The sequence below is a fragment of the Struthio camelus genome, chromosome 6, assembly GCF_040807025.1.
Source record: "Struthio camelus isolate bStrCam1 chromosome 6, bStrCam1.hap1, whole genome shotgun sequence".
NCBI classification, from domain to species: Eukaryota; Metazoa; Chordata; class Aves; order Struthioniformes; family Struthionidae; genus Struthio; species Struthio camelus.
The window spans coordinates 9792093-9807676 of record NC_090947.1 but is presented as its reverse complement, the minus strand read 5'-3'; the positions used below and the strand labels follow the sequence as shown (position 1 = coordinate 9807676).

The window sequence follows — 15584 nt, the reverse complement described above, 5'->3', positions numbered from 1 at the left end:
AAGCTCAGTCGGGAAATTGTCACCACAACTGAGGTAAGGCCTTACACCATCTGTAACCGAGCTCAACCTAATGCCATGTCACCAGAATTAAGAACTCCTCTTCTCTTTGGCTGCCCTCCTAGCTACCCCCTGGACTGGCCTTTCCCCTGGGAAGGGGTTCCATATTAGCACCATGTGCACAACACAGTAGCACAATCATCACAGGCCTTACAGTGCTGCAAACACACAACTTCTTCCTTAAGGCATCAAGCCCCTGTACTGTGGGATCTCACTTGCTTCAGCACTTCCCATTACACGCAGATTGGTGGGTCCTATCCTTCACCTCTCTTGCTCTGGTGCTTACATCTCTGCTCTTTACTTGATTCTTGGCAATTTTTATTCGCAGTGACTGTTGATTTTTGCAAGCAAGTAAAGCTTTGCCAGTCTGACATCTCTGTGGGTGATGAGTTACCTCCAAAGTACAAACCAAGAAGAGGGACAGAGTGGCTTCATTTCTTGCTGTCATGAATCTAGAAACCCCAGGCTACAGGGAGGGGCCATGACAAGCCTCATTTCCTTTTTGACAGGAGGCAACCTCCCAGAACGTTCCAGGCTGGATCTGCTGGGCAACAGAGGAACAGGCCTGTTGTGCGCAAGGGAAACAAGAGCTTCACATGGCTTCCTGCATCCCAAGATGCAGAAAGTGTCCCTGGCCCCACTCTCTCCTGACTACAGTCTCACAGTAAATCTAACTTTCTTGGAGCTGCTCCTGGGAGGACTTCAGAGGCCTCAAGCTCCTGCCAACATCACTGAAATGTCTGGACGCGAGGAGTTGGTATAGGGGAGAGGAGCCCATGGGAGCACTGCAGTAAATCAGGGGAGGGATGCTGAGCTGATCAACGTAACAAAAACGACCTTCTCTTTATGCCCACTTCCCCTTCCCTAGTGCCCTGCAAGGCCAGGCTGCTGCTGCCGCCACCAAGGCAGGCCTGGGAGCTTGCATGTGGGGTGGCAGTGAAGCCCCGCCACTCAGCAAATATCACTCCTTGCTGGCAGCAAGAGCAGCCAAGTCCCGCCCTATCCCTGGCAGGTGCAGCTGAGTTTTATCCTCAGGGCATCTGAGAAGCCGTGAATCAGCTCTGCAGGAACAATGCATTGCTGCTGAATTTTACTGATGTATTTTTTACCGGGTGTGTGAGCTACTCAGACTTAAGAAATAGTCCTCTTAGTGATCTCCCTGTGTGACCGCATGCACTCACCTCAGCCAGCTCTCTCCTGCAGAAAAAACAACCATTCCTATTGGACTTTTGCCTTGCTAATGGGAAATGAAAGTAAAACAATAACAACTACATTCCCCTTTGTTCCAGAGCAGTGATGCAGCTGCAGAACATACTTCATGGAACGCAGCCACATCAGTCTTTCACTTGTTTCCATTCAGTTTTTTTTCCCTCCATTTACTTCTTGTTAATTCTGATGTTATGGAAATTTTCCACGTGCAAGAGATTACAGACATCTGCTCCCTGCCATGACCCGAAACATGTTCTATTGGCTAAAAAGGTTAATTTCCACAAGCGGGAAAACTCTAATGTACCAAACTGTTTGTACGTGTATGAACTCAGCTTTTAACGTTAGCCTGAAAGACTACCATTCTCCTTCATACTAGGAGCTGAAATATTTTGATTCTTAGAATTTAACCAGCACCCCAAGGCCTTCTGCTTTTATGTCAGGGGATCTTCCTTTCTTCAGATCTCAGTACTATGGGAAAGGTCTGGGAGAAATTCCCAATTGGTTATCTGCTCCCATGTCATGCTTTGGGGGTGTTTCGTGCCTCTTTTACAAAGGCAACAAACAACTCTCCCTGAGGACAGCTGGTAGACTCTGGGGCAGCCCTGTGTGTGATCTGTGGAAGATCACCAAGGGAAGCAAGTCTGTATTTACTGCACAACATCTGAGCAGGTGGCATTGCTAGACGGGCTCACGTAGTCACTAGAAAAATTTTAGGGATATTGAGAAAGGTTGGAAACGACTGAGCCAGGTGCATTTCAATTCCTGATGGGAAAGACAGCGGCTTCCCAAGACCACCTACCATGGCCCAGGCACCTTTGGGGCACGATCACATGCACTCAATACAGAGCAGGTTTAGCACAGTTTTGGCAGAGGATGGGTAAAAGCCAGTGTGCAGTGTCCCAAGATGCATGAGGTGGATTTGAGGAAGCGGAAAGAAGGCAAGGGGTAGGGTAGAGATACTTGTTTCAGGCATTAGCAACATAGTAGGATTCAGCACTTGTCTTTGACCTATTTCTTTGTGTCCCCTGCCAACTGCTAATAGGAAAAGGCTAATAGTCTAGGGCATCGTGATAAAACCAAACAGGTAACAGTAGTTGTACAGCCCTTCTTATTAGTGCCACTCTTTGCAACAGGCCTGCAAACAGCTCCTAGGAACGGTACAGGCCCTTTTTGCTTCCCTCTCTCACTTAGTACAGCCTTTGTTTGCCAGAAGTTAACACCCCAGACTACTAGATTTCCTAAGCAGAATAACTAGAAATACATTCTTCATAGCATAGTTTAATGTGCCTGAAACTGTGCACACTTCATAAAAAGTCAGGTGAGTTTGTGCTCTCTGGCTGGTGTTGCTACTGGTAGCTAGTGTGTATTTTTTGCAGTGATGTATTTTACCAGTCTCTCTCCCTCTTGCTCTCCCTCTCTCTTGTTCTCTCTCTCTCTGCTTCCTCCCACTGAAGAGACAATAACGTGCCCTGCAGAGAGTTGTAAAGAGTAACTTGCAGCACCTCCTCGTCTCTGAGCTATTTAAAACCAGGCCTGATACAAATCATTGCAGCAAGTTCTAGGTCTGACTGCAGTCAATGAGGTCGGAGTTGCTGTTGCACACACCAGCTTTAATGGTGTGAGCAAGATGTATTTGGGTGGCAACAGAGTCTCTTGCAGGAGGTCTTGCTGGATCCCTGCTGAGGTATATTGGAACCTATTTATTGGGAACCTGCATTACTGTTGCTGTGCCAAGACGTTTCTTGCAAGGTGATTAAAAATGATGAATTAGGCCTCAGGGACACACAGCTGGCTTAAAATCATCATTAATAGCAGGCTAATTTTATTTATTTTCCAAATTCTGGAGAACCAGAATGCAAGTAAGTCATAGGTTTAAGCTTTACCCTGTGATCCTGAGGGATGGAAATATGCTAAAAAGACAAAAAGAAAGAAGAAAAAAAGAAACCAGACGTTCCTATCTAATTGCATGAGCCATGAATTGAGAGTGTAAGTGAAACACTCCGTATTTGCAACCAAACAGCAGCAAGTAGCAGTACCAAAAAGGCTTGTTCTTAGGCACAGGGTTAATTCTAGCATAGCAGCCAGCCACAGGAGGTACTCCCAAGTTCTCCTGCTGCAAAGCAGCAGTGACCACAAGCTGCAGACTTGGGAAACCTTCCCCTAGCCCAGGTCAGGGTGCAGACAGAGGAACTGAACTCTGCTGGAGAGAGGCAGGAGGGAGGCACAGCAGAATGGCAGGCTGGGTCCTGACTAGCCCTTCGTGGGATGTTTTCCCATGCCACTTGGGAGACTACTAGCCCAGCACCAGAGTATGGCAGAGCTGAGCAGCAGCTCTTGTACATTGGGTGCGTTTTCTTCAGGCTGCAGCATGTGTGCTCAGGCAGTTGGCCTGTTGCTGGTATTGCCAGTAAATGGTCTTCCATTCTCCTTTTGACTCTCTGAGCGGGTAGGGGCTTGCAGCAAAGCCCAACCTGGGGATGATCTGCAGACTCCGCCTCTGCATGCAGACACCCCATGGCCTGTGGCCTCAGAGGAGACAGGCATAGCCCAGCACAGAGCTCAGGGTGGCTGCGGTGCTGTTTTTTCCTGCAGAAAAAATAGATTTCTGTGAGCTGCCAGGCAGGCTGCAAGTGTGTCCAGGGAAGCCAGGCGGTACATGAGGGTCAGGTGTGCTCATGTCCTTCATCCCACCACTGCTGCACAAACATGCTGCTTTGGGCAGGGGGCTGAGGCCTCTCTGGAAAGACCCGCAAGCAGACCTGGTCCAAGGACTTGCTGGTCTCTCTGCTCTAAGGACAAGACACAACCTGCAGGTTCATCAGCACGAAGCAGCAGCCTGGCCATGCTGGCTGTGACTGCAGGAGCTGTTTGCTTGTCCCTGCTGAGCAGAGTGGGCCTGATGCCCTGGCTGAGCATTGGAGGGATGATAACAACAGTGAGGCTTGGGGCTTTGACCAGCTTCGCTTTTTTTGCTATCTCAAAGATCACACCCTCTCTCTCAGTGATGGATGTCTTGGTCTCCTGGCTGCTAACTCAGGTAGCAAGTGAGATGTGTTGCCAAGTCATAGCTTACATGAGGACAGGATGGCAGGAAGAAAAAGGAACACAAAGTGAGACAAACTGATGTCAGGTTGAGAGGTAGCCAAATTAAAGGCTCCCCGGCCTCCCCCCGTGGCTGTGTGCTAGGAGGCTTCAGAACACTGCTTGATCCTTGTCTTTCTAAGCAGATCTTTTCCCAGATCAGAGAATCCCATGCTCCCACCTCATCATACACTATGCTGAAGTTAATTGTTTGTTTAACTGGAGGGCTAGTATATGTATGGGGTGAGAGAAGCAAAGCCATTTCATCACTACTTCTCAAATACATGAAGAAGCCATGCTAATCTGCATTTCACAATCTCTTTAGCTTTTTATAAATGTTATAGAAACAAACAGAAGCAAAACAAGATAGTAGCTTGAATCAGAAGAAACTGTATCTCTTTTCTGTTCTCTTAAGTGAATAGCGTCTATAGTCACATGCCTATTCATCACATTTACAGGATGTTTATCATCATATAACCTAGCTATAAAATCTACATTATTGAAATATTGCCATTTATCAATTAATTGATAACTGTGACAACTGAAATAAACATTTTACTTAAGAGTATATCGTCTCATTATACTCACAGTATAGAGACTGTGGCTGGCTTGTGAGGGCAACCAGTGTTTAATGCTCATAAATCAATAACTTTCTTCTGTGATTCAGACATACTCTTCTGCCTTGAGACTAGACATACAAAAACACACATCACATCTCCATGTACAAAACAGAGACAAATCTCTCATTCTTTTTGCAAGCTCTGTGACTATGTGACAACAAATACTGACTTTTTGCAACACACTTAAAAAAAAAAAAAAGTAATTTACTTCCTAAAAGCAAAAAAAGTTTTGTTGCCGAAGGAGAGAAATTATGGGCACCTCCAATTGCAAATTACCATTTAGTGTCTTTCTTGCAGGATATCTGTGGGAGATTAAACCGTGGCTTGCTTAAACGAACTAGGCCAAAGATTCAGAAATGTGGTGGACGATACGTCTTTCCTGCTGCTCGTGCTCTTCCCTAAACAGAACCCAAGAACAGGTGCAGTCACTATTGGCTGGTGAGAGCTCATGTTGGTGAGCCAAGGTTGACTCCCAAGTGCTCCTTTTCTTTAGCAGCTGGACGCTGTTTCACAACAAGGTTGTTGTTTACTATCACTACTGTCATTTTACATGCGTTCAAAAAATTGATCGGTATACATGGAAAAACGTGTAGCATGTAAGCGAACTGGGTATTGGTTCCTAAAGAAATTAAACTGGTACTTCGCCCAAGTAATTTTGTGCGTCATGGATGTGCAGTGAAAACATCTCCCAAGCCTGCAGGGTTGCATTAAGGAACAGGGTTTGTTAAAGAGGCATTAGCTTAATGACAGTGAGAGACTGAAGCTTCAGGATATTATTTATATGATAACTTTTCTTAAAGATTGTAACTGCATAAACTGAGGCAAAGGTGCATTTTGCTTTAAGTTGCTTATTGTATATAGCTTGATTTATGTCCAAGGCCCCATTTGTTATTTGCACTGTTTCAACTTCAATACCTTATTTTAATCTGCTGGCCTCCCCAAATCCCCCCCCGAAATTCTGAAAAATTAGCTAGGCTGACGCTATTACAGCTTTTGAATGAAGCAAATTCTATTACATTCGTCCTATTTTTTTTTAAATGTCTTTTTCATCTGCTTGTGTTAACACCCACATAAACAAGTAAAACTAACTCAGTCTGCAGGGGAGAGACAGGAAGTGCAGTCAAATACCTGGGGCATAATCTACTGTTTGGACTCACAGAATTTTAATCTTTCAACCTTCAATATTACTTACAACAACTACAGGTAAACAATTTCAGACAGCAGAGTGCTGCTTTATAGGCACTGCTCTGCATGTATTTATTTATGCAATAAGCCAAGAACATAGTTGAAGTTGCCTTGAGCACTGTCATTTTTTCATAAGGTTTGCTCATTACTATTATTTTAAACACAACGTATTTTTCATGCATATTACTCTGTGGGAAGTTCTACTCATAAACTTTCAGTCCTTAGTCTGAGAGAACTTCCTGAAGTATTACTTGTTTTGATAATCAGTACACTGGGATTTGGGCTTACGAACTTAGTTAAACCCCTTTGACCTTTGTTTCTCTGTTTTTCCTTCAGGGTTACTGTTTTGACCACTTCCTTGACTTGTTTATGTTCCTATTTTCAGAAGGTTTCAAATCTGTTTATGCAGCTCTGTGTTTTTTATCTATCTGCCTTTGAGGACACTTTTGACACGCTTCTAACATCTGGATGGATTTGTTTGTATCTTCAGCTTGTATCGGATGCTATGCTTATAAAAAAAATGCATCTAACAGGATGCCTGCAATACCTAAATTTAATCTCCCAACAATGGCTACTAACTAGACATTATTAAACGTTTCTGGTTAGGTGCCGATTGCCTCCAAGTTGGTGGGAGGTAAGAGTGTTCATTACCTCTCAGGAGGTGGCACTTGAGTTTGGTGTGTGAGCATACTCATATTTGCTGAGATCGTGTAAACCAATGGGTTGATGAAAAAAATGAGGTAGAGAGAAGCTGAAGCCAGAGATGGATCCCATGTATGTGGGATCACGAGTGACTCCAGTGGATTTGATCATCTAAAAGGTTCATTCCACTGATACCGGTAGAAGGCTCAAAGCCTTGGGGAAGATGATAATTTTCATTACTATTTTTTTGGATCATTGTTGGCATCCCTACATTAGGTGTTATGGGCAGAACAAGACAGTCACTGCCGTGAAGAAGCCACAGTTTAAAGGGTCCACATGAAACTGTACGAAATGTATTGTCCACAGTTGGCCCGGACACCATTTGTTAATGTTCACGTGCAGTAAGGGAGCGATGGCTGAAACAGAACACAAATCTTGGCAGATGTAACCACAGGGAAGGTCTGGTGGGGGGAGGAGGTTCTGTATCCAAGTTACTGTGGGCTGGGTTTGTTGCTTTGTTTTTTGTTTAACTTAAACAAATCTTTCAAACTATTTTGAAGTAATTCATAATGCTGCTTTAGTTGTTTCTATTATTTCCATAGGGTGTAGGAGTAAGATCCTGTTGTAACACATTTGTTACAGTTTATACAAATTAACGCATGAAGTACACACTGTTTGATTAGGTCTGAGTACATGACTTAACACGCTGCACTTTCACTCAGGCCTAATGCATGTAGAGCAATATTTAAGTGCTTGTGAGCAGCATTCCTAAAGGCTTTACTTTATATTCAAAACAACTGTGTGGAGCAGTGCCATTTTTGCACTGTGACAGTAATGTAGGAAGTACTATAATTGTTGTACATATCTTGTGCACTCAAAGTTGTGACTTGGCAAAAGTTCATCATGTACATAAATATGAATCAATACCTTTTATCTTCTGGCCTCTTCAAAAGGAATTAGAAGTTGTTGAGATCTTTTTATGCCTTAAAAATATCTTTACTGGACACTGCTTCCAAACAAATCCAGTATTTCTGGAGAGGATAAACTATCTACACAATAAAAACCTGCTGAGCAACTGTACTGGCACTGGCAGCAAGTGCTACTCCTTAGGTCACACCAGAAGGAACTGTAAAGGGGATTTCACCTTTTGGCCCAGATTGAAAATTGCAACAAAAGAAGTGAAAGAAATGTTGCATAGGTCCTTTTGCACTCTCCAGACTTCTTGCAGTGGCAACAACCTTTCAGGCCTGGAGGAGCGAGGATAATCATGTTCATACTCCTTGATCAGCCTGTAACATAGGAGGACACCACTGATCATTAGTGGGACCAAGCATTGTCCTGGGCTGCCAAAAAAGCAGCAAATAGCTTCCATTTATTTCTCCAGAACATGCCAAGGTGCTCTTTTGCTACCTCCAGGGCATTTAACTGTGGAGCATTATGAGGCGCAGATTCTCTTTGCAATACATACATAGAGTCACTGAGGGAATTATGTGATCCCTTTACCTCCAATGCCAACAACACGTAGCCCATACTTTTCTCTGTCTCTTAGCCATTCCTGGTGAGGACAGCACTGTTTCCCTGATGTTTCACTAATTAAGCGCTTTATCCATGATTATGATGCGTTGCCACATTCCACCTGCAGTACTTGTGACGGCTACAAGAACAAAGCTGTGAAGTGACCCTACGTGTGTGATTTATAGAGTGATTTTTTACGTAAGGTGCATAGTTTAAGAAGGAGTAAAACAGGACTGATGGTGATCAGCCAGGCTTCTGGTGCCTTTCCCTGACATAGCCATTTTCAAGGGTAGTCCAGGACAATTCCCCAGGTAAAGGCACAGCCTTGTAGCCAACTGTGATGTTGATCCATGTCTCTGTCCTGCAGGCCAGATTACTACGATTAACAGTACCTGTGAGCACGTTCTTGAAGGACCAGTGTCCTTCAAAAGAAATTCAGTCAGTGCAGAATGCAAGAGCTAAATTACTTGGTCAGCAGAAACACATCGATACTGTCCCCTGTGGCCAGTCTGATTTCTCATTAAGAAAAGCTTTTGAGTCTGACAAGAGCTTTAATCTTCAAGGCCTTAGGTAGCCCTGTGTCCAGGCATCCTGTTGTGCATATAATCTTGCCCTTCAGGACTGTTAAAACTGTCAGCTGTGAGGATGAAGCTCGTCAAAGGGGAAGAGAGGGCTTTTTCAGTAAGGGAAGCTTCAATCAGAAACAGCAAGGGAGAAAAGGGGAAAAAGACAAAAACAAGCCGAAGACAAGCAAGAACAATATGTAACTTGCTGTCACATCATTTGTATCACACCAGTGGTATTCAATTGCAACATGCAGTTTGCAGGCCAATACTGAAAAGAACTTGGGTAAAGAAAGTCCTCTTCAGTAGCACAGAACTGGCATTTGCCAAAAGGGGAGAGAGAGAATTTACTGATTCCTTCTTGTGTTAAAAGTGCTAAATGGCATTTACCTTGCATCTAACTAACGCAAATTCATAAACTATGCCCTATTAAATGTATTTATTCAATTCTCTAATGTATAAATCAGGTTAAAAGGCTGATTGCAGTTAACAAGTACTTTTAAAAGATTGCAGCGAAGATGTGTGAGCAAAGAATCTAATGGAGAACAGTAAACACAGCAATTAAAGGAAAAGGGGGTCAAATCTGCCTGGATATTACCCACATATCTGGGGCCATCATTAGTAATGCTAAGCTGGCAGCAAAGCGATTGGATAAATTGCTCCTGAGCCCTCGTCCTCTCTTCTATTGCATTTAGAGCTAAAAATAATTGAGCAGCCCTACTTCTCACGTACAACTGCTTCCTTGGGACAGGCTCTTGGGATACGGGTAAGCCGTAAATGCCTTTCCCTGCCGGGTTACAGACTTCCCGCGTGACCTTGGACAACTCACCAGGCCCTGCTGTGCAGCGCTATGCGAAGATGCGAGCTCTCGCAGAACAACCCCCCCCCCCGTTACTTCCTATGTCTGCTTTGCCTTTAGAGACGACGATCGTGGATGGTTCTCCTTAGCCCCGTGGGGGGAGCGGGCATCACCCACAGCCTCGGCCGGGGCGCTCCCGGGGCAGGAGCTGCCGCGCGAGCACGAGACCGGGCGGGGGGGGGGTGGGTCCGGCCGCCCCGCCGCGGGGCCCGCGCCCGGCACGTGTGGCTGGCCGAGGGGCGGCCCCCGCCCGGCGGCCTCGTGCTCCTTTAAGAGCTGCCCCCCCGCCACCCCGGTCCCCCGTCGCCGCGCAGGCTCGGCCACTCAGGAGCGCGCTCGGCAGCCAATGGGCGCGCCGTAGCTGCGCGAGCGGAGCCGCGGCGTGCCCAATGGGCGGGCGCGGGGGGCGGGGCGGGCGGCCGGGGCACTATTGTTGATGAGGCGCACGGAGCGGCCGGAGGCAGCGCGGGTCGCCCCGGGCTGGGCACAGCGGCGGCGGGAGCAGCGCCGCCGGCGAGGAGGAGGAGGAGGGGAAGGGATCGCGTGAGGCGCCTGGATCCCCGCGAGGACCTGCCTGCACCTCACGCCTTTCCCTTCCTTCCTCGCCACCGACGGTCCTCCGCGTCCCGGCGGACAATGTCCCATCAGCGCGTGAGGCGCAACGGCTCCCCGACCCCGGCTATCTCCTTGGGGGGAGGGGGGCCCGCGGCGGCGGGCGGCGGCGGAGCAGGAGCGAGCGGCCGCCTGCAGCCCATGCGGGCCACGGTGCCCTTCCAGCTCAAGCAGCAGCAGCAGCAGCAGCTGCAGCAACATGGCAGCCCCACGAGGAGCGGCGGGGGCGGCGGCGGCGCCAGCGCCCCGGGCGGGGGTCACCCACGCGCGGCGCCCGCCTCGCGCAGCATCAGCCCCACGCGCGCGGCGCCCGCCGGCGGCGGCAACGGCGTGCGCACCGGCCCCGCCGTGGCCACGCAGACGCCGGGGGGTGGAGGGGGCAGCGCCGCCGCCGCCTCCTCGCGGGGCAGCCCCACGCGCGCGGGCGGGGCGCGGGGGAGCCCCCCGCGGCCCCACCAACTGCCGCCACCTCCCCCCCCGCCGCCGTCGCCGCCTCCACCGCCACCGGGCTGCGGGCCCTCACCTTGCTCTTCCCCGGGGCCTCCGCTGCCGGAGGGTAGCGCTACAGCCGCGGGCAGGGTCCGGCATCGGCGACGCTCGCCGGAGCAAGGCAGGAGCTCCCCGGAGAGGAAGAGCCCCAGCTCGCCCGTCTGTAAAGGTGAGCGCTGCCGTCAGCGTGTCTGCCCACCCCCCCTCCCGCCTTCCCCCCGCGCACCTGCTGCCGAGCGGCCGTTACCGGCGGCGCGACCGTTACGGGCGGGGGGAACGTTGGGGGCCGCGCGGCGCGACCGTTAACGGCGCGAGGAGCCTGAGGGGGCGCGCGGGGGATACCTGAGGGGAGCCGGGGGAGGGGCGCGGGGCGGGCGCCGTCCCCGTCCCGGCGGCGGCGGGGGAGAGCTCGGCGTGGCCGTGCGTGGGTTTGTGATTGCAGCCTGGTCTTCGTGGGGGCGGGAGGGCTGGGGGTTGGCGGTGGCAGCCGTTGGCCTGTGGGGGTTGGTGGTGTGGCTAAGAGCACGCGGTATTTCTGGAGGAAGAGAGGAAGGTTGGGACAGGAGTTGTGCCCAGGCTTGTACCGGTTTTAGATCCTGGCTGCAGCGCTTGTCGGGTGTTTACGTGTCCAAGGGCTCACTGGTTGTATTACTGTTCTTTCCCTTCCTGGCTCTCGGGAAAAGGGACAGAAAAAGAAGTAAAGCGTGTCATGTGAGGAGGAGTGCAGCCAGTCCCGCGGTGTTTTCGCGAGTACTGCTAAAGGTTGCCAGATGAGAGGATAAAGGGTGTAAGAAGAGAAGAGATGAACTTCAAATACTTCACTCCAACGTTAAGATGAATTTGGTGTTTGGAAACTGTAGGGTAGCCTTCACATCTTCCCTTTCTGTGCCTCTGATGCCAGATGGTATGTGTTTTTGATCCAAGTAACGTCCACAAGCCTGTAATTGAAAAAACTAACTAGCACTGTAGGCATTACACATGTACGTAGGAAAAAAAGTCTTCAGTGCCTCTCTCTTAGTAGTTACTTGCAGCATAAACCCTGCAGAAGGATGTGTGAACTTGAGAGTGATGACAGGCTTGCGCTACAGCAAAGATAGAAAATAGTGCGAGAATGGTATATGTTTTGTAGCAAACTGCTTTTTACTGCTTTTGAATAATGAAAACATACTCACTGAGGGACACTGAAACGTAAGCAATGTGCGGCATCTGGTTGAGGATGCTAGGCTTACATATGTAAATCCTTGGTCTTAAGATAAAAGTTTACTCAAAAGCGCATGAATGAGGGCTTGTGTTATTGTCCTCAAATCTGGAAAATCAGTGACTTTAAAGATAACAAAGCTCCAGCTGGTATTTTGTCATGAAATTGCACTGGGTACTTAGACAAAGTTGAATAATAGGCAGAGGTGTATATTCAGAAATCCAGGACCAGCGCAATTCCCATTAACTTTTCCACTAATCCTAATTGTTGCCTCTCCCCCTCCTTCTAAAATTGTGATTGCAGCCAGAATATAGTTTTTATCTAGCCTAACTCTCGAGAAATGATGCTACCAAATTAGAGAGTCATAACAAACTGGTACAGTACTTAAGGTAATGCCTGTGTGGCTTAATTTTTCTTTTTTCTTTTTTCTTTTTTTTTTTTTATTCAGACATACCTCTTTGAGATTACCATATGTCCGTTTCGCTGAAATGTAAGAGAGAAGGCCACAAAGGCATTCAGGTTCTGATTTAGATCTTCAGCTTTCCAGATAAGGGTGATGTGTTTTGCTTAAGGTCATGTTCTGAGGCTTTAGATTGAGGAATGTGTATATTCTTCATCTGAGATTCTTGTTAATTAGTAATCTGAAAGACTTTATACACATCACAAAACTCATCTTTGTTCCTAGAACTTTGTAGAAATTCTCCCCCAAAAGGTAGTCTCCTAGCTAGCCTGGAGATTGAGGAACAGGATGGGCTACCCTGAGATCCAGGTTCAAAAGCTGTGAAGGTTCATGTCAGACCACTTATAAGGGGGAAAAAATTACACTATCTTCGGCTCATCACGTAGAGACCTGTTAAAACCACACTGTCTAGCTGACTTCTTTACTGGACCTAAGAATTAGTATATATAAAGAAAAAAGTAATTTGATAACTAGTTGTTTTTCACTGCTGTGTTAACAGATAACCCCACTAGCTTTTTGCAAGATGGGAAAGAGAAGAATAGTGTCCTTTTAACTGCTGCCATGCATTTAAATTTCTCAACAGGACTTGTACTGACCCAGAATTAAAATGCAGATCAAGCCAGTTTAACATATATACTATGTAGTCCAATGTTTTTTAGAGATTGAGTTGATTAATTTCTATTTCATATAGATGAGAAAACTTAATGGTAGCTGAGAACGTGGAAGTGGAACTTTATTTTTGCTTATGTGGTTAGAATTGTGAAGCCATGTGGGGGTAAGCCACTTCATGGTAACGTTCAGAATCTACTGCAAAATAAGTATGGTTTTGCTGCTTTTTGTTTTCAGTTGATAATAGCTTTCATTCATGCCTACAGCTGCATGCCTTTTTTTTTTTTTTTTTAAATAAAATGAACCTTGAGGTTAGACAAAATCATGTCCACTTCTGAACTTTGATACTGGTTCTGTAAGTCGTGCAGTTAAGGCTCAGCTTCGTGTTTATCTGAATTTATTTTCTAGTAAGCAGTTGAATAGTTTTGAACATAAAAGTTTTCTTCAGTATGCTTAACACGTGAGAATAACTTAAAAAATGTGACTTAATAGCTTTTTTCTGTTGTTTTTCTAGACCTAGGCTTTCTGAACTGAATTGCATCTAAATTTGGGAATATTTAACTGAATCTCCTGTTCAGGAGGGGGGTAATTACAAACTGAAGATTTCATGAAACACTTCCTTTCTAAATTTCCATGCCCCTCTCAGTTCTTTCCTCCTTATAATATGGCTAAGAGCCTAGAGCTTTCTTCTGACCACTTTCTCTGCCTGTAGTCTCCAGCATTCACTTCTCTTGACTTGAGCTTCTACGTTCATGTTAATCAACACTGATTTTTCAGTTTTCTATGCTTTGTCTTTCCCATCACTTTTGTGGTGATTGACTCTTTTGCCTTATTTCTGCACTGCAGGGTCTGTCCTGTAAACCCCAGTTTTGGCTTGTTTTTTGCATACGCTCCTCTGTACCTTCCTGCAAACTATTCCTGTTAGAGGAAGTTAGACAATCATTTGATTTTTTTTTTTTTTTCTTTCTACCTTCCTACAAATACATTTTGCTTTATTCCGAGTTAAATAACTTTTCCACATTACAAATTTGGAAATCAATTAATGACATCTTTACCACCCACTGATCTTCATTTTTCTATTGTTCTACCTCCCCTTACGGGATCCTGTTACTTCTGAAGATAAGCTCAGAGTTATTTAGTTGGGTATGATTTTGGGCTCCACCAGCTGAATGGAGAATGGTCAGTGTGACAGCACAGAGAAAATCATAGAAGTCCTTTCGTCAAAAGTATTTCCAGCAGAGAGAGCCTCATGTATAGTGGCATTAGGGCTTTCCAATGAGAATGTCATGAGATATGATTTGCATTTCAGAATATCCTTGTTTAAAACAGGAAAGTATATGTGCTAGACTGGGAACAAAACATCTCGTTTTGACCTACTAGTAGACTGCTCCAAAATGTATATGCTCTACTTTTATTATTATTTTTATCTTGGTTGATCTGCTGAGTCAAGAGCAAATATGATCTTCAGTTATTTGTGTTCCTATATAAAATAGATCTAAAAAGAGTTCAACTGTAAACTACGAGTACTCTTCAGAGACAATGAGTAAGGTACAGTTGGAGCTTTAGGAGCCAGACGATTGGATTACCAAGCTACCAAGATACCAAGGGAGGTCAGTAGATACATGAGGGGTACCAGAAAAAGTGTGACTAGGTATGCAAATGAAAGAGTAAGCACATCAGAGGTGTTCAGCTCCAAAAATGTTAAGACGCATGAGGCTACGTGAAGAAGAAGATAAGACCGGTGCCGTAACAGTTGTTTACTGGCCAATTCAGGTGTCTTGAGATTGTAAGAGATATCTTTACTGGATAGTGAACTTTCTGCTATATTGCTGTTGGCATTACTGGATATTTAATGTCAGTCTGAAAATTAAGGAGGAAAATTAGTTATCTTTATCTGGGACTACATTGTCTTTTAATTGTTCAGTATATGGGAGAGTAATATTAAAGCCTACTTAAATGAAAGGAAGTGATAGAAAATGATATAATAGCATATCAGAAAGTCTTGAAGAGTTCATCTGAGAACCCCTTCTTGGGGTGGGGAGAAGGACTGGAACTCCATTATGCCCTTAAATTTCATTGTAGAATTTATTTCTTTTAATTGGAGAATGACAAAGTGATACCTGCAGACTTGTCAACATTAATTACAAGATTTTGCAGCAGTTATACATAACTGGAGGAAAAGATAATGCAGAGGGTCTTGTGCAGTGTTAGGGGCCTGCTTTGCTTACCTAGGCTGTTCAGCAAATGGTAGGTGTAAACAAAGTGAACTCATTTTTACAATCTCATCGTTAGGTTTTGTGTGGCCACCACTGCTGGGAGGTTTATTTGAATTTAAAATGTTTTTATTCTTTGAAAGTAACTAACTTGAACATCTTGGGCTTTCTGAGGTTTGGTTTTGTAAAACAGCATTAATTCAGTCATTCCCCTACTGGTAATGATTTTAAATTACTAGACACTAGAGTGTGAGTAGTTCTTTTACGTAGGT

At 45.9% G+C, this 15584-nt stretch overlaps 1 protein-coding gene and 1 long non-coding RNA gene across 4 annotated transcripts in view; one reads left to right on the top strand and one right to left on the bottom strand.

Annotated features, from left to right (window-relative positions):
• Nucleotides 1-4934: 4934 nt before the first annotated feature.
• Nucleotides 4935-11267, bottom strand: LOC138067619 (uncharacterized). The gene is made up of 3 exons (XR_011141825.1): nucleotides 11175-11267; nucleotides 10867-10993; nucleotides 4935-5035 (listed from the first exon to the last, which is right to left on the bottom strand). It is a non-coding gene; the product is annotated as an uncharacterized lncRNA (long non-coding RNA).
• The window catches only part of FAM117B (family with sequence similarity 117 member B), a 38813-nt gene continuing 33383 nt past the window's right edge, over nucleotides 10155-15584 (top strand). The window contains exon 1 of one of the 3 annotated variants that reach the window (XM_068948098.1): nucleotides 10155-11001. In XM_068948098.1, the coding sequence (XP_068804199.1) occupies nucleotides 10368-11001 (634 nt within the window). In that variant the 5' untranslated portion in view covers nucleotides 10155-10367. Of the gene's footprint in view, nucleotides 11002-11216; nucleotides 11261-11547; nucleotides 11737-15584 lie in introns of those variants that run through there. The other 2 variants (XM_068948101.1, XM_068948100.1) reach the window with 2 other exon arrangements.